The sequence below is a fragment of the Parasteatoda tepidariorum genome, chromosome 4 (genome assembly GCF_982258835.1).
Source record: "Parasteatoda tepidariorum strain Cologne lab strain chromosome 4, Ptep-v5.0, whole genome shotgun sequence".
NCBI lineage: Eukaryota > Metazoa > Arthropoda > Arachnida > Araneae > Theridiidae > Parasteatoda > Parasteatoda tepidariorum.
The window spans coordinates 26,072,084-26,099,578 of NC_141758.1; the positions used below are offsets into that span (position 1 = coordinate 26,072,084).

Consider the following 27,495-nt stretch of genomic DNA (forward strand, 5'->3'; position numbering starts at 1 on the left):
ACATTGCGAGGGAAATTTAAGCTGGGCCTCCTTCTGTGAATTATGGAAATCAAAACATTGTTAATTTTACGAAAACTTTTTACGATATCGAAACATTTTTATTTATGATTAATTTGAAGTACCAGTTTAAAAACTTTTCTCATAAACGTGAAACCTTCTGATATATATATTTTGTCTGGTAAGTTATAATTTGTTTGATTTTTGACTTCTGATATTACACCAATGAAAATCAAAACGTGCTATTACTTTTCCTTATCATTTTGTTTTACTGTTTTATGTATTTCAAGTGCTTCTCTTCTTTTAAGTTAAGTTTTTAAGTTTAAGTGCTTCTTTTAAGTTAAATTTTAAAGCTTTGCTTTGTCCTATTATTACTATAAAATCAATGTTACTTGAGATTTGTTTTTATTAGAGGTCTGTTTATGTTACAACCTGCCTATTTTGGTTCAATGTAGTCTGTTCTTCTAGAAAAAAAAAAAACATGAATTATCATTTTATGGTAATTCAAGGTGTTTTTTTTTTTCTTTCTAGAAAACCGTTTTATCATTTTTAAATTTTCTCCCTATTTATTGTCAGGGCTTGTTGATTTAAATCAAATGATCTTTTTAAAAAAATCATTAAAATCAACTGATTTTTATATATATATTGATTTGATAAGTTGAAAAAAAGTGTTTTAAATTATTGATACTTTTGTTATTTTTTTTCTTAGTTTTAAAATTTTATTTTAAATGAAATGCTGCATTAATTTATTTTAGCTAATGAAATTACTTTCTTTCTTGGTGTGATGAATTCCAGCTCTTTTGAAATTACATTTACAAAAATCTTTTGGTTATTGAAATTGAAAGTACAGATTAAAGTAAACATTCAATGTTGTTTTAATATGAACTTGCATATCTGTAGAAAATAATTAATAAACATGAATTTTTTTCACCAAAAAAAAAAGAAAATAATTGAAATTTTATCTTTTGATTGAAAAAGCATGGAATTAAAATCTACATAATATTTTGTTGGTTGAAAATTTATATTTCTAAAGCTGAGTTTATATTAAAAAGAAATAACCCAAAATTAAAAAAAAAAAAATGCAAGGAAAAAAACCATGCCAAAAATTAAAAAAAAAAAAATGCTGACGAATTCAGATATTTTTGTCATGATATAGCGTCATTTCCCCCCTTCAAAGTCCATTTAAAGCAGTAGGGTTGTTAACTGGTTACAGGGTGCATGTTTACATTATCTTTGACATGATCAGATTTTCTATAAAGAAATTTTGTGAAAAAAATTCCAATGAGTACATAGATTCTTAAAAAAAAATTTCCGCTTAACTTACCTGTTTTGATATAGGATTAAAAAATGAATATTTTACTATAAAAATAAATAGATTAAATATTTATTTTTTGATGATTGACTACATTTATAAACGCAATCGCAACCTGTTGCATTTATTTTGTCATTTTAAAAATCAAGAGAAGAAAAAAAAGGAAATCACAATTTTAAATTAAAATTATGGTTTGCTAATTGAAACTTTGTTTTAATAGTTAAAGTATTCTTCGAATTCTCTATTTCATCTAGTCTTTAAATTTCAATAATGCATTTGTTTCAAAATAGTTGCTATGCATTTAAAGCTATGTACTATAATGAAAAATTGTTTTAAGTAGTTAGATCTTCTGAAATATTGTTATAATATAGTTTTAATATTAATTTAATTTTAATTCAACATTTATAAAGTTTTTTTAATTATAAATCAAAGTTCTTACAGTGTAGCTCAATAAAAAAAAATCTGATTTTTTTTTTACTTTTTTAAAAAATAATAAAAAAAATCACAAACCCTGTTTATTGTATGCTTCTCAAATTTGATAATGCTAATTTCATTGACTAATTAATTTGTACTACCAAAGTTATGTTTTGTTTATTGATAAACATATTTTTGTTTATGAGAATTAAAAATGAAGGACAGGATAAAACAATTTGTCATAATTTAAGAACTTTGAGTTTCGAGAATCAGATGTGGAATTTTTTGAAGTAATTAATAATAGTTGAAACAAGCAGTGATCTACACCAGTAGAGAGTCTCTAATCACTTTTATATACAAACTTAAATTAACTGGAATTTGTTTTGTGAAATCTGTTGATTTAAATCAATTGAAAATCAGTTTAAACTAAACATTTATGATGTTCTTTTAAATCAACAGATGGAGATAATTCTGTGGCTTGAATTATTGCGCCAAATTGATTTTGAAGTGGTAAAATTTGACGAAAAAAAAGCATGTCGATGTCTTTCCGTTCGTGGGCTAGGGGTTATACCCTTTGACTTGGTCCCTTTCTGTGATGTTTTTTTTTTTTAGTTTCTCCTAGGCCACTGCTCGGAATTTGCCATGACTTGGTGACATTCTGCCACAGATCATGATACAGAAATATCCTCTTCTAGGGAATTGCTATGAGTTAAACCTTTTGAGTTGGTCCCCATCTGAAATTTTTTTTTCTTGTTTTTCTGCGGGTTGATGCCTACAAGTTGAATAGATTCTGCTACTAATCACAATACAGAAAAGAAAAAACAAATTTCTAACAGAATTTGAAAAATAGAAATTCTTTGAAATGTTGTGCTGTGTTAATAAATTTAAATTAGGGAAATATTTGTTTTACTTTACACTTGAAGAAATTGGTTATTCAAGTGAAATTTATTTTAATACTATAAATAACAGAGTTCTGAGTCCCTAGGAAAAAAAAAAGGTCAGGTTGCTTCGTATCCTCACAAAAAAGTAATCTACATATTCTTATCATTCGCTTTTTTCTTCAAAGTTATTGAATCTTGCAAATTTCATGTATAAGTAGCATCATTTTATGTACTTGATATGTAATAATTCTAAGGTTTAATTCAGAATTTATGGATAATAATAACATTTTAGACATTTAAATCATGACATTTTAAAACTCATGAGGAAATCTATAGAATAATTGCCAAAAAAAAAATCAAAATATCATCAGGATTTACAATACACTTGACTTTTATTTATATATGGTCCATATGAAGTATTCTCATATTCCGCCTATGTTTATTATTTATAATCATTTAAGTCTTGTCAATCTCACTTTCAGGAATTGTTACTACAAATAGTTCCATGTGGGTTTTTATCCTACTATTTTTTACAGCCTAAGGCTGTAAAAAATAGTTCGAAATTTCGAACACACAGTTCTAAATTTGCAGAGTTGCACAGTTCGAAATTTTCATGTTTAAAGGCTGTCAGTCTTTAAGCATGAAAATTTCGAACTGTGCATTTTAGAATTAAATTCATGTGCTCAAATATCAACTATTTTTTTTGGCAGTTATTGCTACTGATTTTTAATAATTTTTTAATATTCCAATATTTATAATAAACGTATTGGTGCACAACCTGCAGCCCGCCGACTGGTGTAGTGCAGCCTGCGGGTGCTTCTGAACAGAATGTGAATTTTTAATCACTTTTTGAATCATCACTTTTGCACTAGGAACATTATGTTACTTTTCTAGATAGCAAAGAATAAATATTTGCCCTTTTTGTTGCATCATCACTTTTGCACTAGAATCATAATGTTGCTTTTCTAGATAGCAATGAGTCATTATTTGCTCTTTTTGTTGCAGCCCCCATAATAAATTCTGGATAGAGTCTGAAACAAAGTTCAAGTCGAGTTTTATGTATCTTTGTGAAATCGCTGTAAGTTTGGTCATTATTAAATAAAATAAAAAGTTGGTAGAGAAGCTTGCTAAAACGACAAATTTATAACACATCAAAATTGAACTTTAAATTACCCAAGAATTTAATGATTATTTTGACAACTTTTACGTAAATAAAATAATAATAATAAACTGTTAAAAGAATTCACTATGACCCATTATTGCTTCATACATTTTGCTAAAAATTAGATTTATGAAATTAATTTCATAAAGCAAGCAGTCTCACTTTTTTGAATCTGCTATCTTCATTATTTGACTAATTATTATAGTGCATCATTATTTTACTATATTCTGGGTGTTTCAAACAATTTCACCAAAGTGAAAGGTCGAAGCAGAGATTTCGGCGTTAGTTGCATATATATCAGTAATACTATAGATGGTGCTAAAATAAGGTGCATAGCGTTTTTAAAAAGCGCTTAAAGATACTTATTTTTGATTTGCAGGTTTTAAAGTTCTTAAAGACGCTTTTTTTATTCAGGGTTTGTAAAAAGTGCTTTATTTTCCATCTTTTAAAAAGGGATTTTTTTTATCTGCTGTGTTTATTGTCGTTTTAAATTACAAAAAATGCATGATTTTCCAAATTCTCTCTGCAATATTTATCAGAAACTAGATATTTTATCATGATTATGTAAAGTTTGTGAAAATATTTTAGAATTTTATTGATTTTGTGTTCATAAATTAGGAACTTTATGCGATAGAAATTTTTTTTTATTACTGCACACATCCTTATTATGATTTTGTTTTTGGAAAAAGATTAAAAATATTTTTTGAGTGCTTAAAAAGTACTTAAATAGTGCTTATATTTTGTTCAAATCTGGCATACCCTGTAAGAGCTTTTGTCTCGATTGCATCGATGCTTGCTACATGGATTAGCACACCCTCTCTGTTTGTGATCTCATGAACTTCTATGTGATTTTGGCTAGATCTCCTGGAAGCATTCTGTATAGGTATACATATAATTTTTAATTAAGAAAAAAAGGTTTTACTTTGTTTTATGATTATTTTAAAAGTGTTTGTTTTAATATGACAATTAATTTTTAGTGTAGTTTTTTTTATGACGTATCTAATATTTTATGGAAATATTAGAAAAATTCACAATCTTCTGTTTCAAATTGAACTTTTTGACAAAAATAATTTACCTAGGGTAATGAAAACAAGACCTTGGCAATAACTCTTAGATTGACCCCTGTTCGAAATTTATAATATAAATTTTTTCTTTACAAAAGTATTTAGATTAGTTACTTGATTGTTAGACCACTTGTATTACTTCTAGTTTCTTTACTATCCTAGGAAGATTTTAGTCTTGATTCTCTTGTTTGTTACAATTAGTTTAAGGATTCTAATTTCTGGATATTAACCATGACTATGTTTTTTTCGTTAGACAAAGCAGAATCTTAAAGAAATGGAAGCTCTACCGGATAGAGATGAGTTAAATTTTCCTGTTTCATTAAGTGATGCTGTTAAAACAGAGGATGAAGCCAGTAGTGATCATATCCATCTTGCAGTATCATCATTCTTGCCAGAACCAAATAAAACCTATGCAGCCTGTGAAAAAGACACTGATACTGAGAAATTTCGCCAAGGTCTTAAATATCATGATATGGAAAGCTATGTGTCACAAAGAGACCACAAAATAGGTGTTGGTCTTTTTAATACCGATGAAATTGAAGATTTGCCACCAAGACACAAAAAGAAGGTTGCTTCTGCTTATGAGAAATTAAGAACATATGAATTATATTTACTAAAGAAGTCTAAGGCTAATGATCCTAATATACTACCTCCCCCAGATTTATTTAGTCATGAGACTGATCATGATAATGTTTGTTTACTAACTAAATCAACAGAAAATTTAAATACTGAGTCTGATTTAGTGTTTGATTGTAATGCTCCTCCAGGTAAACCCCAAAATAAACTAAGACAATATGATAAAGGCAATAAATCTTACATTCAAGAAAGCTTAAATGAAACCCTAGTGAACTTAGACTCAAATAATGTTATGAATAAAGAATTTTCAAGCAATTCATCAAATACTTCTGTATCTACATTAAGCAACAAAAATTTTAATAGTATGTATGGCAAAAAAGAGCAATTTTCAATGAGCCATACTCCACAAAAGAAGAGATATATCCGCTCACAACTTGCTAACTGTTCTCAGTATGGCGGGGAAATTGATAGAATTAATTCTAGAGAAGAAAAAAGAATTGATGCCTCAAAAATGCCACAAGTTAAAGATATAGGATTTTTCTTACATATCACAGTATCTGAGAATTCTAAAAAATTAGATGTGTGGAAGTTATTTTTCAGTAATCATTTAAGGTCCATAAACTTTGATGTCTTTAGGTGTTGTGATTTTGCTGAATCTTTTATTCTTCAGTTTGATACTAATGAAGATGCTTCAAAAGCTCATTGGCAACTCTATAAATTAAAACATAGGAACAAGGATATTTCTAAACTTCATATTAACTCACTGAGTTCAGTGAAGAAACATCTGATGAGACCTTGTTTGTGTGAGAATGTCTTAATTGAGCAATGTGATAAGTATTTTGATGAATTCGCCTGTAAATATATTTCTACTCATAAAGCTAAAATGGATACAATTATAGATGAATTAAATTCGTTAAAATTTCAGAAGTCTGGTAACACCCCCAACGAGGAATATTTAAGTTTAAAAGATGCTTTTGATACTCTCAGAGCTATGGAGACAGTTTTTAAAAATTATGTTAGAAAAGCTAAAGACTTGGCAAGTCAGTGTTCTGTGTCAGAGTCAGGATCTACTGAATTGAAAAAACTTAAGTTAAATTTTAGTAGAGAGTGTAATTCTTTTGAAAGAGGCTTACCAATATATTCTCAAAAAGACATCATTCTCAATGCCATTAAAAACTATCCTGTATCTGTTATTGTTGCCGAAACTGGGTCAGGAAAAAGCACTCAGTTGACTCAATACCTCCTGCAAACTTCATTTGCCGATAATGGTTCTATTATTTGCACTCAACCACGAAAAATAGCTGCAGTCAGCATTGCTAAATTTGTATGTACTCAGGTAGGATCTTCAGTAGGAAAAGAAGTGGGATATGATGTTGGAATTGAAAAGAAGTTTGACGAATCAACTAAGATTATTTATATGACTGATTACGCTTTATTGAGAAAGTGTTTGCGAAATAGAAATCTGAAAAGAGTATCGTGTGTCATTATCGATGAAGCCCATGAGCGAACTCTTTATACGGATTTATTGCTTGGTTTGTTGAAGCAGTGTTTAGGGTATAGGCAAGATTTGAGAATCATTATAACATCAGCGACTATAAATCCATCCGTATTTGTTAAGTATTTAAATCTTCCAGATGGTGCAGTTATAAATGTGCCTGGACGTGCTTACCCTGTTGAAATAATTTGGTCAGAACATAATGTAAATAAAGAAAATATGTATGTAAAGGAATGTGTCAAAACAGCTGTTAGGGTGCACCAAAGAGAATCGAAAGGGGATATTCTTGTATTTTTGTCATCACCAGCAGAAACTGATGAAGCTATTTTATTGTTTGAAGAAATGTGTCCTGATAAAAATATGCTAGAGCTAATGAGTTTACATGGCAAGTCTGATATAAAAGATCAAATGCTTGTTTTTGAAACTAGTACTAATGATAGACGTAGAATAATTTTTGCTACCAACGCTGCTGAGACTTCATTAACTATTCCTGGAATTAAATACGTAATTGATAGTGGAATGGCTAAAGAGATGATCTTTTACCCAGAAAAAAATAAAAGTTGCTTGATGCCAACTTTAATTAATAAAAGCTCTGCTGAACAGCGAAAAGGTAGAGCTGGACGCACTCAACCCGGAGTCTGTTATCGTTTATACTCAAAAAAAGATTTTGAAAATATGCCTGAACGAGCTCTCCCAGAGTTGCTGAAAACAGATTTACTTAATGCATTATTGAAAGTTTATGAATTTGGTATTAAACCCAGTAGTTTCGATTTTGTGGAATCTCCATCAAAAGAAGCCATAACAAGATCAATCAATTCATTAGAGGTTTTGGAATTGATTGAAAAGAATGAATTAACAGAATTAGGAAAACAAGTTGTTCAGCTTTCTATAGAACCTAGACTTGCTAAATTTATTCTATTAGGTGTAAAATTTGGCATGGGTCATGAGGCTGCTATAATTGCGGCTCTAGTTTCTGAAGCAGGAAGGATATTTTTGAGATTTAATGACAACAAAGAAACATCTGATCGAAAGAAAAGAAACTTTTGCCAAGAAAGTGGTGATCTATGTACTTTTTTAGAAATTTATAAAAGATGGCTGGAAGTGTCCCAAACAGATCGATTTAACTGGTGTGTTTCAAACTGTGTAAGCTTCAAAGCATTAAGCTCTGCTCGCAAGACGGTCAAAGAAATTTTATTCACTCTGCGACAAGACCTCGGTATTAAAGTATCCAGTCAATATAATAGCTTATCTTTTAAAAATAATTTTGAAACAATTCTTTTTAGCAGTTTTATTGAAAATTTATGTATATATTCAGGGCATGCTTCCTTTGGGTATCGGTCTCCCAACTTCAATGAATCGTTATTTATTCATCCATCCTCGTCATTGAAATACCTCAGAACAGTACCTCCTAAATTCCTTGTATATACAGTTTTTATGGAAACTTCAAAGAATTATATCCTTGATGTAACACCCTTAAAAGAAGAAACAGTTAACGAGGCATTTTTGAAAGGTAATTATACTGTTGAAAATCTAAAACAGCTACAAATTCCACCCATAACTTTGGGACCTTTTGGAGAAAAAATTCTGTCTCATTGCATTTTAGGTGAAGGAGGCTCTGTAATTAATAATATTGAGTATCTGTTAAAAAAATTAACTGAAATTAGAAATCTTAGAATTGACATTTGTAGAGACAAAGGATTGATTATTGTTCACGTTATGGAAAAATTTCATCAAATAGTGTCTAATTTTATTCAAGATATAGTGAATGAGGAAAGGGAGAAAATGGTAAAAGAGACTGATGTCATCAAGATGGATGAAGGATTTTATTACTATTGTTTATCGACAGGTGGATTGATTCATGATATAGTAATGCCTGGAGAATTTCGTGAGATCACGATTGAGCCCATCGACCAAAGATCGATAAGTGAGTTAGAATCTATTTTGAGGCAATTTGGTCCAATACAGACTCTTGAGAAAAAAAACTTAAAATATAAACATAGTATTAATGTGACTTATTTAACTGTTTCTGATGCCCAAAATGCTCTCAAATGTTTAAATAAAAAAAATGTCAAAGGTGTTAGGGTTCAAAATATTGTTCCAAAAGTCAATAAATCTTCTAAGCCTTTATATAAACTCAAGTTTAAATGGCCTCGTTTGCTTGCGAAAGGTACTGGTTCCATATTTTTCTCCTCTGCTGAGGATCGTGTGTTGGTTTCTGGAAAATTATCTACCAAATCTTTGTATGTTGATAGCAATCATATCAATGTGACACCCTCTCAAAATGATCTCTGTCTTAACTTGAAAAATATACCTCAATCAGCAAACGAAAGATTGCTTCAAGAAAAAATATCTGAAGCACTTCCCGATTTCTTAAGGGAACTTGTAAAAGGTGTTGAAATATATCGACGGGACTCTTTAGCTGTTTCAGAAAATGATATTGTTAAAATTAAAGAGCAGCTGCATCAGAGCCTGAGTAGGTTCACTCCTCCGAACAAAGTTGCTGTTAACGTTGTGTACCCAACATCTACTTCCAAAAATTATGAAGCATTTGCTTATTTTGAGTGCTATGAGGATGGAAGAACTGCATTTCAGCAATTGAAAGGTAGGCTCAAGCTTAACAACATTCAAGTTGATATTTTGGAGATATTGCAGTCACAGGTTGAATGCAAGGAGCATGTATATAATTTTCTGCGGAGGGATATACAAAGTGTTATCACAAAACAGGAAGGAAAGGTTAATGTAACAAAGTTGTCTGACTCTCTTGAAGATAAAGTTGCTATTGAATTTTCTTGCGGAAGTATTGAAAAACTTAAAACCATAAATAACAAGATTTTAAGTCTGGTGTGTGCCCGTAAAGTAGAATGCAGCCGTAACAAAAAATATTTTTATCTCTTCACTGATAGTGGTAAGAAAAAATTAGATGAAATCCAAGCTCGGACAAAAACTCTCATCGAATGTGATTCTGATAGCAAAATTGTTTTTATATATGGTCAAAGTGAAATGCGTTATAAGGCTGAAGCAGAAATTCATTCGTTCATTGAAACAGCAAAGTTACTCAAGACAAAGATCTTTGATCTGAAAAGCTCGCAGATACCGCCAGGCTTTTTGAAAAAACTTTATTCTAGATATGGATTTGATTTGTATGGCCTAATCACGAAATTTGATTTAAAAACAGCGAACATTGATATGAAATTTGGTAATCTTACAGTTGAAGGTGAATTTCGCAACATTAATAAAGTAAGTTATTTTTTTTATCCTCACTTGTTTCTCACGTATCTGTATGGTATTATTTTAGATGTTACATATATATTTTACATTGTTTTAGAAAAATTTTGTTACTAGTGGTTCCAAACACACACACAAAAAAAGAATTTAATGTAAAAATAGGCAATTTTTACAAGGTTTAGTTATTTTAAATTTTGAGTTAGTTTTTTAATTATTAAATTTTTGTTGATTTAATTTTTTTGTGCTTTATATATAACATAGAAAAAAATTATGTTTTCTTGCAATCACTTCCTTTTTTTGAATAAAACCCAAATGAACTTTTTTAAAAGTATTTGCTGGAATAGTTGAGTGCATAGTGGAAAATGCTAAGCATGCATAATAAAAAAGTCATCTTTGAACTTACAAGAATTTTTATTAAAGAAGAAAATTTATATAACTAAACTTACGAGAGTATTTTGCTCTCCATAACATGAGGTGACTAAAGTCACTCCATACAGTCATAAAAATTTAATTTTGATTTGTCTTATATAATATATACTACAAGCATATTTAATATTCAATCAAAAAACATTTGCACAATGAGGGGGAAAGAAAACGTAATACACCCAAAATTAATATGTAAATTTTGTCTTTAAATTATTTTAAATGTACAAAATAAAACTTGAAAAGAAATAAAATCTCAAAGAAAGAAAAAACACCATTTTGAATCAATTTAGTCTTTCTCCCTCTTTCAGTGGTTTTTCAAATTTTTGATTTCATACTCGCCGTTCTTCTTACTACCTTGTTCTTTGAAATTTGTAGTCAGTCAGTACAGTATTAAAGTTTGTTATGCCTCTCCTTTCAATCAAACTCAGTTATTTAATTGCAAAAGCTTACCAAAAATTACCATTTTAATTCTGTTTGGAAAATAATATAGAGATGATTGTGTTGCGGAAAAAATCTGGCTTTCCGGATTTTTGGCTAACCACGATCCAGAAGTTTCTGGAAATCCAAGGTTCAGAAGTTTTAAGAAATCATTGATCACATATTTGTATTAAAAATCTTGTATATTTTATTTAAAATATATTTGAACTAGAATTTTAAAATGCAACTTCGATAAACATAAACAGCTATCTCTTATATAATTATCTATCTTAATTTTTTAATATCAAATTTTAAGGTTGAAGAGCATTTAGAAGATATTTGTGCCAAGCTTTATACAAGGAATCCAAAGAAAGCAGATGATGATGTTGGATGTGGTATGTGTGCTATATGTCTAGATCCTGTAAACATTGATTATTATAGACTTGAAAACTGTGGTCATTCCTTCTGCAAATCCTGTCTAATTTTACAACTAAAAAGCAAGATTATTCCTGTTACTTGTGCTCAAGAGGTATATTCTGTTTCTGATTTTTCACAAATTTGTAAGATTCATGTAATTTCAAAATTCAGACAAATTGTTTTTCTTAGACTAGTATGAGTTTGGACAGTTTTAAACAGTTTTTATAATTTGACAGTTATCTTTCTGAAAATGTGTTTTAACCATTAATCCTACGGTCTTGTTTTATTAGATACACGATAACTTATAGGAATTTCCTGAAATATTTTAAATTATGTAATTATGCAATTTATAAACAACTCAATTCAGTATGTTTTCTTTCTTCCAAATTTTATTTAACAAATTTTAAAAAAAAAAAAAGCTATTACAATTTTTTAATTACTAGTAATTATTATTATTTTTTTTTAAATGAATGATTGTATTGAATTTATAATAGGTCATGTTATGATTATAAAATATCACCTTTCTGGGAGATGATCTTGTATTTGACTGTACTTTGGAAGGATTTTACCAACTATAGTAATAAAAATCTGTATTTAGATTATTTGTGAAAATAAAATCAAAATTACAAAAGGTACATTAAACTTTCCTTTCTTTATCCACACATTTTTGATGGTTGAGTTTCATCATAAGGGAAAAGAGCATCTTCAAGAATAAAAAAAAAATTCATTTGGATTTGTAAAGAGTTGAGTAGAAATGCATTATTCAAGGGTAATTTGTGTAGTGGAGAAAAAACTCAGAATTATCAGTTTTTATTCTTTTTCGACAATAATTTTACACTAGCCAAGGAAAAAGAGATAGTATGATACCTATAACAGAGTGAGACAAACCATTGTGATCGTTGGTGGATTTTGTCTTAAGATGGATATTTGAACATCAAAAGATTGGGTGTATGCTTATATATTTTTAAACAAATTACATTTAACAAGTTGAGACTGTTATAAGTTGAAATTCTGTCAGTTTTTAGTAAATTATTTTGTAATTGATGCTGATCAATTAATTCAAAGTACTCATTCATATCATTTGGATACGTAATCTCTTTCCAAGTAAGCCAAACAAAAAAACTATGAAGCTGTTCCTGGCATTTACTCTTATAATTAATCTAATTAAAGAAAAGGTAAATTTCCAGTAAGTTTTATTGCTATTAAATTGTACTAGTAAGATATTTGGATGCCAAAAATAAATATGACTATGGAGAAACAAACATATTTATTAAATAAAAACAGCACAATAAGGAATATAAATGTAACAAAATATGAGGAAAAAAGTCATTAGCACAGCACCATCTATTGATATTAATTTTAAGTAATGAATTTTGTCCATTATTTAACAAGTGCCTGGCAATTTATTATTCAAGCAGGACATCTAAAAATCTTTGATTTTTGTAAAATTTAAAATATCACATCTAAGATGTCATTGCTGCTGAGTTGTATAAAGAAACTCTTAAGTATTTTTGAAGTGTTAATTGAATATTCATACAAAAAGGTCAAAAACTTGATAATATTACGCTTTTAATACTTTATTTTTTTCTATTTCAGGCAATCTTATGCCAAGATATTCATGTATTGATATCCAGTCCAGGCTTTCAGTGCTACAGGACATGGATGACCACTGTTGTCTTTTAAAACCTTTGATAAAATCTCTTCAAGCATAGTCATACCTAACACGTACATATTGATCAAGTTTTTTTTTTCCTTCCACATTAGAGTTAAAAAAAAAATTGCTTTTAGAACCTAAAATAACTTTGTCCGATAATGGATTTGCATATATTTAAGTCCCATTTGAAGTATCAAAAACTTTTGAGTTCATCAGTAATTGATATTTAAAAGATAGCGTAACTTAAACATACAGGAGACATGCAACTTTTTCTAATTATCTTAGAATGCAACTGTGTTAAAAATGGGCGCATTTAGAAAAATTATGTTTTTAAATAGGATTTGATGCCCATCATGTAGGGTGCATTTTTAATTGCTCATTTGTTTTTGTTGATTTTACGAAAAAATTTAGAAAAATTATGTTTTTAAATAGGATTTGATGCCTATCATGTAGGGTGCATTTTAAATTGCTCATTTGTTTTTGTTGATTTTACGAAAAAAGATCTTGAATTATTTTATTTATTAAAATAAATTATGCTCACTTTAAAACTGTATAATGCAATAAGTTTTATATATGAATCTTTAAAGCTGAAATTTAATCATATTTCCTTAAGATGAATGCCGATAAATATAAAGTCTTATAAAATTCCTGAAAGCCAGCCTATAAAAGAATGTGAATAATTCAGAAAATAAAACGAAAATGATTGAATGAATAAATTAATTAAAAAATAATGAGAAACATATCCTTTTTTTTAAAAAAAAAACTAGTATACATTTTACTCAGTTAATTGTAATTAGTATTGTATGTATAAAAAACAATTGGTATATTTGGTAGTGAAAATGTTACTGAAAGTTGGATAGGGAGTCTCAAAAATTTTATTTTTGCTAAGAATCACTCTAATTGATTAACTTGATGCTTGCTAAAAAAGGATTATTATTTTAATAAAATGTGCTACTATAATATGCAAAACGACAAATTATACTGCAATCATATTTGGATAACAAATCAATCATATTTGTATGAGAATTTCTCAAATGAATCATCAATTTGCAAACAATGTCGATCTCTACATGATTAAATTGCATGAATTTTTAAATATAACTGTGACATTGCATAGGTTAAAAATAAGGCCTAAAAATGTCAGCACGAAGACCGAATGGAATATATGTCATCCCTCACTTTATAAATAGATACTTAGTTAGATGTTTTAATTTTTCTTCCTGTAAACCAAATGTTAAAATCTATTTTCTTTGAAGATGTTTTATAAGGAAAATTTTTTATTCTAATTATATTAATAAAGAATTTTTTTTATACTTTTTGAAGGATTTATAGCTGCTACTAATTAAAATTTCATATTAATTGTATATTTTTCTTTACAGAATTGTGGGCAACCATTTTTCCTTATTGACATCAATAAAATTTTGTCTCTTGAGAATGAAAAGCTTAGACGAGAATTTCAAAATGCAGCTCTTCAACATCATGTCAGTACTCATGCTGGTCAGATCAGCTATTGTCACACCCCAGGCTGCCGTGCTGTCTATCGAGTTTCCAAGAAAAGTGATATTATTTACCATTGCCCTGCTTGTTTAAATGACATCTGTGCATAGTAAGTTTTTTATTATATTTAAGGACCGGGATAGCCTGGTCGGTAGGGCGCTGGGCCCATATCCAAGAGGTCGTGGGTTCGATCCTCGCCGGCCGAAGACTCCCCGTGTAGTAAATGGTGACTGATGCACGTTAAATCTGTCGAGTCTCAAAGTCCTCCATGTTCCCACAACAAATCAAACCTCTGGGGGTACTGATCCAGGAGTTTCCTTGTCTTCTGGATTGGTTCAAAACTACAAGGCTACGGAGTTGAACGTAAGTAGTCGTAAACCCATGAAATTGGGTCGGCTGTTCAACGACGGTTATAAAATAAAATATATTTAAGGACCAATTCATTCATGTGTTTTAAGTTAATTATCTTTATACCAATATGAAAATTCAGCATTCAAAATTAATGTGAATTTCAGTTTTCTCTAAGGAATTAGGCGAAATCTTTTGAAAACTATGATAGAAAGCCTAAGTTTCTAATTTTATTTTTCATATTTTGCCATTTTTTAAATTATTTATTTATTTATTTTTAAAAATAAAATAGCATACAAAGCATTGACTAAAGCAGGGTTCCTACACGGTCAGGAAAACCTGCAAAAGTCAGGCTATTCTAAAATTAAGCTGAGAAGTCAGGATTTTTTCTTACGTATTCATAAAGTTAGGAAAATAAAAAAAACTATAGTTCATTCAAAGACTGACAGGCAAAAATAAAGTTTCAAGGAAAAATTCTGCAATTCAAAATATGTAATTTCTTCATAATAACATTCCTCTTTCCCTGGTAGAACCTATCCTGTTAGTAATTTTCCTCCTGTGTATCCAATGATAGGGAATTTTTGATAGGGTTGCTAGGTTTATTATTGCTCTTTGTGTGAATAGCTGGTTTACAAACAATAGTAGCTGAAACAACAGCTGAAAAATCAAAAAAGGAATTTTTACTGTTTTGTGATGCTGCCAGAAAAAAAAGAAGAGCAAAAGAGTTTCTTAGATTTTAATCCACAGCAAAAGAATGTCGAAATATTTGCACGGAGAAAAAAAATGTGAAAATTTGTGGGAGGTAATAAAAATTGTTCTTATCCTCTCTCATGATAAAGCAACAGTCGAAGGGGGGTTTTCAATCAATAAAAGCTTATTGGTTGAAAACCTAAAAAAAGACTATTATTTTACAAAGGCGTGTGTATGATTATGTTTCATTTATAAATAGAATAAAAAACATAGACATTAATGAAAAAAATGCTAGATGCTGTAAAAGGATCTAGAGCAAGATGGAGACATGCATTAGAAGCCAAAAAAAAAAAAGAAAGAAAGAAAGAAAAACGAAAGAATAAAAAAGCTGAAATTTCTAGAAAACGATTAAAAGAAAAGATGGATGATTTGAAATTAAGAAAATCTAAATTGACAAAAACTGCTGCAACAGAACTGGATGTTCTTGATTCAGAAATTGTCAAACAACAAAATATGTTGAGAAATATTATATAACATAGGAGCCCCTGAGTTTCTCCGGAAGCTTACAGTATTACAGAAATAAATTTAAAAATACTGAAAAAAAAAAGAAGATATTTTTTAATTTTATTTTTCTCACAAGTTGCATAATTTTTCTATCTGAATTTTTATTTGTATAAAATTAACTTTTTTTGACTTTTTTCCCCTTTATATTTCAATATTATCTTTTAAAAGAAAAGTCAGTTTTAAGTGAAATTGTGATTTTTAAAAATTAATATTTTAATGCAACAAATGTTCTAGTATAGGGGTGCACAACCTTTTTGAGTGAAGGGCCACTTGCACAGCTGGTTGGCTAACGAAGGGCCGCACATGTATTTAGACATGTTAATGACAAATGTAGTAATGTTTATTTAAACATAAGCGTTCCATTTTTTTTATCAATAAACGTAGTGATATCAATATCTTAGTAGTGTTCCTTTATTCGAATTCATTCGAAAATTAAAAAAAACTTATACTTTTTTTTTACAAAAAAAAACTTGCTATTTTTATTATATGAACAATAGATTTATCAAAATAAATAAACATTGAAGAAAAGAAATGTTTTTTTTTTTTTTTATCATATCATGCAATACGAAAATTCATTTTACAGGGATGAGATTCTTCCGCGGATTCGCGGATTTCCGCTTTTTTTCAGATTTTTCCATTTTTCCCGCTAATTTCCGCTGAAATTTTTTTTTGCACAAGTTAAAATATTTTATGAGGAATTTAATTTTCCGCGGAGGGGAATTATTGAAGTCCCTTTTCCTCCCTCTGAAGTTTCTCTAAAAATCATTTCCTTGGGATAAAACTGGTTTACCTTCATACAGGGATGAGATTTTTTTTGTCTCTCGAATTTCAGCCTTTTTATCAAAAACTCCGATTCTCTAAAAGTTTCGTTTTTTTTAATAAATATCCCGTTTTTTTTTAAAATTCAGTCATTGAAATAAAATAATTATATTTATTTAAGATTTTCAAATATAAACAGAAAATTCAATCTACGCCCTAGCTGCTAACCCTTCCGCATTTTTACTTATCTTAGCTATTTTCTCCGATTTCACGCACAGAAAATAAGATTTTCCGTATTTTTTATCCGTCGGCAGGATAGCTCGTATTTTCGTAATTCAGACCTCGCTGCTTCTTGTATTCTGGCTTGAAAACTAACAAAAAAAGAGGGAAAAAATAGAGGTGGATTTGCGGTGAAAATATTTATTTGCTCATTCAATTAATCTTGTGAATTTTTATTTATTATGTCTAAACAAAAACAATACAAACAAGCCTTTTAGAAATCACAAGTCCAGACTCTGCAAATATCTCGATTTTTATTCACGCGATTTTAATATCAATCATCGATTTTCGTATTTACCTGATTTAAAAGTTGCTCATTGCGATTCTTATTTACGCTATTTAAATATCGTATAATATGATTCTTATTTACGACATTTAAAAATCCAATATCGTGTTTTGTATTTATGCATTTTTAAAATCGCGATTTTATTATCAAATCTCGATTTTCGTATTTACCTGATTTAAAAGTTGAACGTTGCGATTCTTATTCAGGCGATTTAAATATTTAAGTATTGTACATTGCGATTCTTACTTACGAGATTTAAAAAACCAATATCGCAATTTGTATTTACGAGCTCTTAAAGCCCTATGTAGCAATTCGTATTCACGCGAGCTTAAAATCCAATATCGTGATTCGTTTTTGTGGTTGCAATATCGCATTTTTTAATTTCGATGTAGAGTTTCATATTTACGTGATTTAAGAGTCTCATATCGGGATTTATATTCACATGGTTCACAAGTTTAAAAATCGCACTTTTTTGTCACATTTTTGTTTATATATATATAATATATATATATATATATATATATATATATATATATATATATATATATATATATATATATATATATATATATATATATATATATATATATATATATTTTGGATTTCCTCTTTTTTACTTTCTGACTACTCTCATCCCTGATTTTAGAATTAAATTCTAATAAATAAATAAAAAACTGCAATGCCCACAGAATGAAAATAGGAAAAAGTTTAGTCATATTTAAGTATTATAAATCCAAATTAAATATTTTAATTGAAGAAAATTTATAGGTTTTAAACAAAAGCCTAAAATAAAAGCAAAACTGTGATAGTTCAAAATAATATTCAATGCTTATTTTGTAATGTACTTTGTCATTTTATTTTATTAATTATTAGATTTTTTATATCGTAAACATTTTCCTTTTTTTTATCGAAAAAGATCACTTAAGCAACAAAAAATTTAAATCTAAACTACAAACAGTGAGCAGTTTAAAAATTCACGTTTTCCGCCATTTTATGAATTTTTCAAGTTGAAATAACATTGCATTTAAATTAGGGAGGGATGTAACGAGTATTTGGCCGTTCTGTGAAAAATTCAGTTGGTTGAATGATCAGTCAAATATTCGGCAGAATATTTTTTAGAAATGTATTTTTTATTTTTGAATTTTTATAAATATTACTTTTTTTAAAAAAAATTATAATCAGACAATTTTTTCGATACTTTGAGAATTGAGAAGGGTTTTTTTTCATTTTTTGCTGCTTTTATTATAACCCAGCGTTTTATTATAACAGAACGTCTCATAGTATTAATTTATTATCACTCTTTCCCTGTACTGTAATATAAATAACCAGTAACATAGAAAAGTGTTATTCTCAGTATTAAAGTTTTGTTTCAGGAACTAAGAAAAATTTGTTTCTTCTGTTTTTCTTTTTTTAGGCATTTTTATTATGACTCAGCATTTTTTTTTAAAAATAAAGTTACTAATAAAGTTTATTTTATAGCAATTTTTTTTCTTCCAAAATTATGGCAATGAGAAAAATTTAAATTGAGATTCTCAGCATAAGTTTTTCATTTTAAAAATTAAGAACGTTTTTTCTATCTTTTTATTTTCTTTAAATAAAAAAAAACTTTTTCTATACGCTTTCACTATAACGCAGTAATTTTTAATAGCATTTCTGATGACTTAATTCATTTTTCTTGGCTTTTTCTGGTAATTGAAAAACTAAGATGTTCAGCTTTAAAAAAATTTTTCAAAAATTAAGATTGGTTTTTATGTTCTCTGTTTCGCTTGATTGGCAAAAACGTTCTTTTTAGAGTTAATTTATGAATACGTTTTTCCAGGAAATATTATTCTGAGCATTATAATTTTAGTTTCAGTGTTTAGTAGCAGTAAAAGATTTTGCTGTTTGACCCCAATTGTACTGCACTCAGTTGATTTTTTCTTCTTTTTTTTGCCGAATATTTGGTTTTTGACCAAATCAAAATTCATGATTACATTCGACCAAATCATATTCGTTGCGGAAATAAAAACGAAGGAAAAATAACTAGGATTTACGATAAAACTGTACCGAAATACTGTATCAAAAAGTGATTATTTAATTGCGCGATTAACAATCACGTGTCGTAATAACATCATAGTTAAATAACGGGATAGTCAAAATCATGTGAAAAAGCATAGAAATAAGTGGGAAAATATATATTTATGCTGAACTCAGCACGAATAAAGCGTGTCAAATGCATGATTTAAAATTTGCATGTCGTAATAGAATAATTGGAATTTTTTATAATACGTGGGAACGCATAGCAATAACTGCCGAAAAAAATTGTTGAAAAATAGAGAAAGAATTGCAAAGAAAAGATAAAAAATCACTTAGATTTAAGATGAAATCGTCACAAATAATTCGCGATCTGAAACTCGCGTCGTAATAAAAATTCGGGATTTTCGAAATCACGTAGAAAAGCGGAAATGACTGTTTAAAAAAAATCATTTATATTTACTATAAAATCGGCTTAAAGAAACAGCGTTAAACGTACATTTACTAAAGAATCTGTTAAAATTGATTGTGTCAAAACGTGATGACTTAAAAGTGCGATTAAAAATTGCCATTTTTTAAATTTTTTTAAATGTGTTTAGAAGCTTTCGCGGGCCGCATTTGGCCCGCGGGCCGCAGGTTGTGCACCCCTATTCTAGTATGTTTTAAGAGTAAATATTATTTGAGGATACTGATACATGTCTCGCAGATTTGATTAATCCTTTATATCCTGACGACACTCATGCATTTGGTTCCACTTAACATTAAATAAAATAATATTTCCATAATCCAACAGATTTTCTTGATCTTTTTATTTAAATAGTTTTCGTATCTAACTACAAAAACACACTAAAAGTTTAATCTAATCATGATAATTAAAAATATGTTTCACAAGTTTTCTGAGAATATAATTTGGGATATAAAGTGCTATTACGCAATTCCCCTTTAAAATATAAGTATTTATCCTATTCAATCTATGATACTTATGACTAAGTAGTAAAAGGTCAGGAAAAACCTGCAGAAGTCAGGATATTGTTTTCTCAAAATAGTGTAGGAACCCTGTTGTATTTCCATGATGCTGAGTGTTCCGATATGCTGAGTGTTCCGATGTGCAATATCAAATTGGTAAGATTGCCTTGAACGTAGGTGAAATTTTCTTATTGATTTTGTGCAATCCATTCGCGTCAATTTTGTGCTCTAAGAAATCATTTCATTTCAGAAAAATTTGCGGTTAGATAAATTTAATTTTAATCCATGTTCTTTAAATTTGTTTGAACATTTTTTCTAATGCCTTTAAATGCAATTCTTTTTTTGTACACGTGTGACAAAATGTGAGAAAAGACTTGTGTATGTTTTGCTTATTTTATGGGGAATGCAGGTTTGTGTTAGTTATTTGTGTAATCCATTCAACATATTTTATAACAACACTTTTATTACAAATAATGCATCAAGCAAATTAGGAATGTGACCGAATGATTGACTGCTATCAATCAGAACTTACACAACCTCTGGAAGCCATTTCTTATCAACGTAATTACGCATCACCGACCGCCATCGGTCTGCATAAAAGGGTATTACTTACTATTATTCCTGCACTAAAATTTGTTACATCAGTATTTAGGGAAATAGTGTTAGAGGATGCACTAAGTATCAGAACTTTTTTACAGTATGCAACTATTTTCATAGTTTTCGGCAACTATTTTCATGCTTTAGGCTACTAAAAGCTATTATTTTGTTCATTTTTTTCTCTGGCAACCCTGCATCACCAATCATTTACTGTAGCAGAGATGCCAACTTGCTCCGGACAGCAAATATATATTTTAAAGTGGTAGTTTATAAATTGTGATTCTTGGTTTAATAAATTCAATTTTGTAGACGTTTATTCACCACTATTTCTAAATAATTCATAGGCTTATATAATTCGCCACTTTATAGTACTTAAGCCATGCTATACCTTTTAAAAAGCAAGCAAAAATAGTAAAATATTTGCAAAATTTACTTTGTAGTTATTTGCCGTTTTTTAAAATTATTTTGGCGTGTTTGGAGCAGTTGGCATCTCTGCTGTAGGTGTAAAAGTATAATACTTACTATTATTCATACACTACATTCTTCTTTTCCTATCTGGAAAGAAAAGCATGACACAAGTTAACCTAGCTGAAGAAACTTCAAAAGCACGAGTGTCATTAAATCCCGGTTTTACTGTATTAATAAAAAATAATTTTCAATATTTTTTTTCAGGTTTCAGAAAAAACATTTCAAAATTATTTTGGTCAAAATAAAAAATGTGCTTCTATTGTATATGAACTAATGAATTTTTTATAAGCATGATCATGAACTCACTGTATATATTTGCGATTTTTAAACATTAGTGATTTCTGTTATGATTATTTTACTAATATAACAATTCAATACATTTATATGCATGTCTATTTACAGTTGTCAAACATTCTCCCATAAGGGCATGGACTGTGATATTTTCCAGAATTCAAAAGAGGATGAAGACTATTCCTTAAAAGTAAGTTATTTGCAATTAATTTTATCTTAATATCCTTTCACTGATAATACTTTGATTTCCATCTCAATCAAAAATATTTATGGAATTTTTTATAAATGCTTATCTTTTTTATAATTTATTCAATAGATCGTTATTGAAAAAAAAAATTCTTTATATTTTACTACCTTTTCTTTATTGGCATTTTACATAGATAAGTTCATAAATTATAGATTATTGATGTATATAAATATGAAAATTCCTGGTTTACCTCTGTAACTCTTTCACAGTACTCTAGGCTTTCATGGAACATCTTTTGGGAACCATTTGTTGTATATAAAAATTAAGAGTTTTCTATTTATACCCATTTGCATGTCTGACATTGTTATCCAGGCATGTGAAGGTAGTATTCCCTATGTATTTTTGTGCTTAAAATCGGATAAGACAAAAAACAGAGACACTGAAGCTGACAACTTAAAAGTTATCGAAGAAGATTTTATGTATTAAAATACAGTTTTATACCTATTTACACACCTGACAATTGATTCATTGACATGTAAGGCATTTTTTCTTGTGTATTTTTTGTTTTCCCCCTCAAAAAAAATTTAAAGCTCTAGTAGTTTTTATTCTTGGATTAATATAAATCAATATTTTAATCTCTAAACATAAAAGTTAGATCAATATCTTTAACCATAAAATTTTTGTAAACAATTATTCCTATTGACTTAACTTGAATTTTATTAGATTCAGCATAAAAACAAAATACATGAGACTCTATGCATCAGTTGTATAGATGGCAATTACAGTCATATAAATCAGTATTAGTCTAAACTAGTATAAACGAGCATAAAACTGCACCTTTTATTCATAAAACATTCGTAACTCCTGAAATATTAGTACTATTAATGTGAAATTTTTTTTTAATTCTGCTTTTAAAATACATTATAAACAATAACTTGATTGTCTAGATAACATTTTAGTTATGGACTTCGTTAAGAGCCATTTTGAACTAAAATCTATAAATAAAAGACATGGCATATTATTATATTCAGGGTATCTGCGCGCCTGGAAAGTCATGACTTTTGGTATTGAACAAAATTTGTCATGAAATGTCGTGATTTTAACTATTTTTTTTAAAAAAAAATCATGGAAAGAATTATTATTGTTATTAATTTTTTTATTTTATAAATTTAAAATTCTAGCTGAAGCAAGCCAGTCATTGGCAAAATTTTTTAATTCCGAAATGAGAACAGAAAAATCAGGAGTATTTTTTTTCCTTTCTGATGAACAAGAAAAGTATCTTTAGAATATAATTCTGCACAAAAAAAGAAGAAAAAATTATTTGCTCAGCTATTTTATTGCTTCAACTCTTTCTTTACTCTGTTTTTTAAATTTAAAATCAATAAATATGAAGATGCAGAGTATTACAGTATTGGTTATACCTATCATTTCAATGAATGTTATTATAATGCTTTTTAAATTTATTATTATGTTTTTGTCGGAGAAAATAGTAACTTCGTTAAGTCATGAAAAGTTGTTGGAATTAGTCATGGAAAGTCAACTCTTTCTTTTCTCTGTTTTTTAAAATTAAAATCAATAAATATGAAGATGCAGAGTATTACAGTATTGATTATACCTATCATTTCAATGAATGTTATTATAATGCTTTTTAAATTTAGTATTCTGTCTTTGTCGGAGAAAATAGTAACTTCGTTAAGTCATGAAAAGTTGTTGGAATTAGTCATGGAAAGTCATGAATTTGAAAATCTAAAATGTAGCAGATACCCTGTATATTAAAGAATTTGTTTTTATTTATTTGCATCAAATATTTGCTTTAATACCTCCAATTTTTGCCAGTACTGATGATTTCTGACACAAAATGATTATCCTTTTCTTTTTTAGTAAATTAAAGTACAATAGATTGGTGGCTTCCAAAATCAAATTTTTTAATTTGTAATAAAGTGTTGCATGATAGAAATTTTTCATTACTCTTCCTGAATTCATAATCAACAATTGGTTTCTAAACTATTGGCTTTTCGTTTATATAGCCGCTTATCGGCTATATCATACCTGCCAACTCTTCCGGATTTTCCGGAAGATTTTATTTTCATATATAAAGTAGTAGTAAATATATACTATTTTTTCTTTTATAAATTTAACTTTTAAATGATTTTGATCACCAATATTCTCACAAAAATTAAGCACATATATCAATATGCGTTACTATCATGGTTGTCAACTTAAGTTTTCTCAAATACAACGTATTTGTTTGCTTAAAATTGAAGTTTTAATTCCATTTTAATACCACTGGGAAAAATTATAATGGAAAGGATTAAAAGTTGGCAGGTATGCTATATATATGGCTATTGGTTTCTTGGTTCTTTGCTAGTGTTACATTTCAATAAGACACTTCTCCAAATATTAATTCAAATATAAGCTTTTACCATTCTTATAAACGGATAAAATTGAGGATAAGTTTTCCTGGCTTCATAATATCAGTTTTTCTTACAATGAAATTGACGCATCTCTTAGAAATCTAGAGATAGTAAATATAAGTGGTGCTTAGCACGATTCTGGGAAATAGAAACTTTTAAGTATTTAGAAATCATTGATATTTTTGAACGTCTGGATGCAGACATGTTTTTCAAAGCATTTGCATTTCACACTTTGTTGGGGATATCTCTCCTTACTTTTTTATAAATTTAAAATGCTTTAATTAATAATTTTTTATGTTTTTTATTAAGTCATAATGTTTTATTTTTGAGTTGAATGTTTTTAAGAATAGGGAACAGTCAACAAAATCTTTTTAATATACAATAAAAGTAAGACTTTTATTAATGTATACTTATAAATAAAATCATTTCAAATCTTTATTAAAATTAATGAAAAAGTTTTCCCCTTTTCCCCTGTTTTTCAAAATGGAGCTGAAAATATGTCTTCCTAGTTAAATAATGTAATTATGAATATATTGTAATAAAATAAATTATTATTATTAATAAAAATTCGTAGAATAAGACTTTTATTGCTGATAATTTCTCAAATCTTTACTTTCATTATAAATTCTTATTGCAGTGTTTACAAATAGAACCAAAAGATGCGACTCTCTTGCAATATTTCTATGATGAGATAAATAAAAATATTCCATTCACTCTCCTTGAAATATGAATGTAACCTTTACTATTTGGTTTAATGTTAAGTAATTAAATATAAGATAATTTCTTACATGAAGTTCTCTTAATTAAAAGATATGACTCTTTTGCAATATTTCTATGATGAGATAAATAAAAATATTCCATTCACTCTCCTTGAAATATGACTGTAACCTTTACTATTTGGTTTAATTTTAAGTAATTAAATATGAGAATTTCTTTCATAAAGTTTTCTTAATTCTAGTTACACTAATATGTATTTTTTTTTCTAAACAGGTATGGATGAAAAATAATAAATCATGTAAACAGTGTCCCAACTGTAAAATGATCATTGAGAAAACTGAAGGTTGTAATCACATGAAATGTTTCAATTGTAAAAGCCACTTATGTTGGTTATGTTTGGAAATATTTAAGTCTGGTGCTCTTGTGTATGATCATTTACCTTTCTGTCCGAAAAACCAGACTAGTTAAGGTGCCTCCTAACATTTAGGATAACTATGTTGCAAATTATAATTTTCTGTCTAAGAATAATTTTTAACAAAATATCATAAAAGATATTGTTTTCTGTGATATACCTAAGTTATTAAATTGTGATCTACTTAGTTTTTTTTTTACAAGTTTGATTGGTTGTTAAGCGTTTCTTTTTATTTCACTTGTGATTTTTACGACTTATATTGCATTTAAATTTTTTCTCCCAAACAAATTGCTTCTGACATAATAGTGAACAATAATCATTATTTGTTTAAATTATTTATCTTTAGAATGGTACCACCTTTTTGTATGTATATATGTACTATTGGGCTTATTATTTTGCTATTTTTTCACATTAAAATTACAGATTATTAAAATATTTTTAGCTATTTTCTGTAAAGTGTAAATACTAGATTTTATTTTCAGTTTTAAAGGAATTAAAATTATTTTTGTTAAAGAAAAAACATTATAAAATAGATTTTAAAAAAATTATTTGATCATATAATTTTATATATCCAATTAAAAACTTTGTTTTAGTTTTAAGAAAAAACTTAAATTAAAAAATGTATATGAATAACAATAATATTTCCTTATGTTTTTGTATAATGTTTGTTTTTTCAAAATAAAGTATTTTTACTCATCAAAAATGTCTTTATATCAGTTTTATTCTTTAAATAATTTAATTAGTGTAAATTTGGAAGGTAAAGTAAAAAAACAATAGCTAAAAGTAAATAACATGGAAGCTTTTATTCTTGTTCTGCTACTTAATGGTTTTCTTCTGGACAATGATAGTAAAGTTTTTCTACAGCATTAAAAGAACTGGCAGTATCCATATTTTTAGGTCACTTTTTCTGTATTATGTTCAAGCTCGAAAAATTTGCTAGTTACTTAAAAATTTGATTTCTATGTCAATTGCTATTTAAAAAAAGTATTTGCATAAAGGAAATCTGGAAGTTAACATACAGAAGGTGTCAAGACATGGCAATTAGAGAATCAAATTTTTTTTAATTTAAATTAATTTAGGATAAACATAATTTTCCATAATATTGAGCAAAATACATAGATTCTGTAGCTTTTATTTCTATTCCTCCAATTTATTATTTTTTTGAAAGGTAAATCTCTATTTTTGCTTATTAAGCATCAAATTTATGATAAATAGTTCGATAAAAAAATTTTTTTACACATTAAATAAGCATTTTTATTTTTATGAAATGACGTGTGAAGTTTTATATGTATTCTTTTTTTTTTTAAATAAACTAGTTTAATTTTTGAAAAGAAAAGTTAATGCCTATAAAACATCTCTAATAAAGTGAATATTTTGATTAAATAGTCTAGAGGCGTTTTGTGGCATACTTTATCATTTTTTAGATTATTCAGAGGAATAAAAAACTTAACATGTAATTGTTATGTTGGATTGAAGGTAGTTGTGATAGCTTTTAGCTAATTGTTTATATAATTATTATGTTGGGCTCTTTTTTTTCTTTTTATCTATGGGCATTTAGAGTTATATTTTTTTTTTCTAATATATTTTATAATTTTAATATAATTAAGTCAGTTTTTTTTAAACAATTATTCACTTAACAACCGTTACTAGTTAGCTTAATTCGATAGATGGCACCACCACGGTTTACCGATCTCACGTACCTAGATACGTCGTGGAGGAAGGAACCAATGAAAAAGCAGAAGGAGGAGCTAAGTTTTAGCGTCGACACTGTGGATCGCCATTTTATTCATTCTAATGATTTTTTTTTCAATTGTAGGTTGCTGACTGATTTAGCCATTTTTTTTGGCTTAGGCCTCCCCGGGGATGGATCCGAAGCGCGTCGATGAATCGATAAGTTTATTTTAAAAAAACCTAATTTTTTCCTTTTTTTAATTAGAATATATTTTATTTTTATCTAAGCCCAATTT

General features: G+C 28.0%; 1 protein-coding gene across 6 annotated transcripts; it reads left to right on the forward strand.

Annotated features, from left to right (window-relative positions):
• On the forward strand, window positions 1-27,481 carry LOC107452983 (uncharacterized). Of its 6 annotated transcripts, none has more exons than XR_011636959.2 (8): window positions 45-178; window positions 3,610-3,682; window positions 5,084-10,138; window positions 11,286-11,498; window positions 12,983-13,111; window positions 14,420-14,646; window positions 21,910-21,988; window positions 25,390-26,231. XR_011636959.2 is itself a non-coding variant. In XM_087160822.1 (7 exons), exons 2-7 carry the CDS (start codon window positions 3,662-3,664, stop codon window positions 27,354-27,356), a joined length of 5,607 nt encoding a protein of 1,868 aa, XP_087016948.1. In that variant the 5' UTR covers window positions 45-178; window positions 3,610-3,661; the 3' UTR covers window positions 27,357-27,481. The 6 variants fall into 6 exon arrangements, 4 of the variants coding, with proteins under 4 accessions (XP_071038174.2, XP_087016948.1, XP_071038173.2 ...); XR_011636960.2 differs by having other exon boundaries at window positions 11,286-11,364; XM_087160822.1 differs by lacking the exons at window positions 12,983-13,111; window positions 25,390-26,231 and adding an exon at window positions 27,345-27,481.
• Window positions 27,482-27,495: the final 14 nt, after the last annotated feature.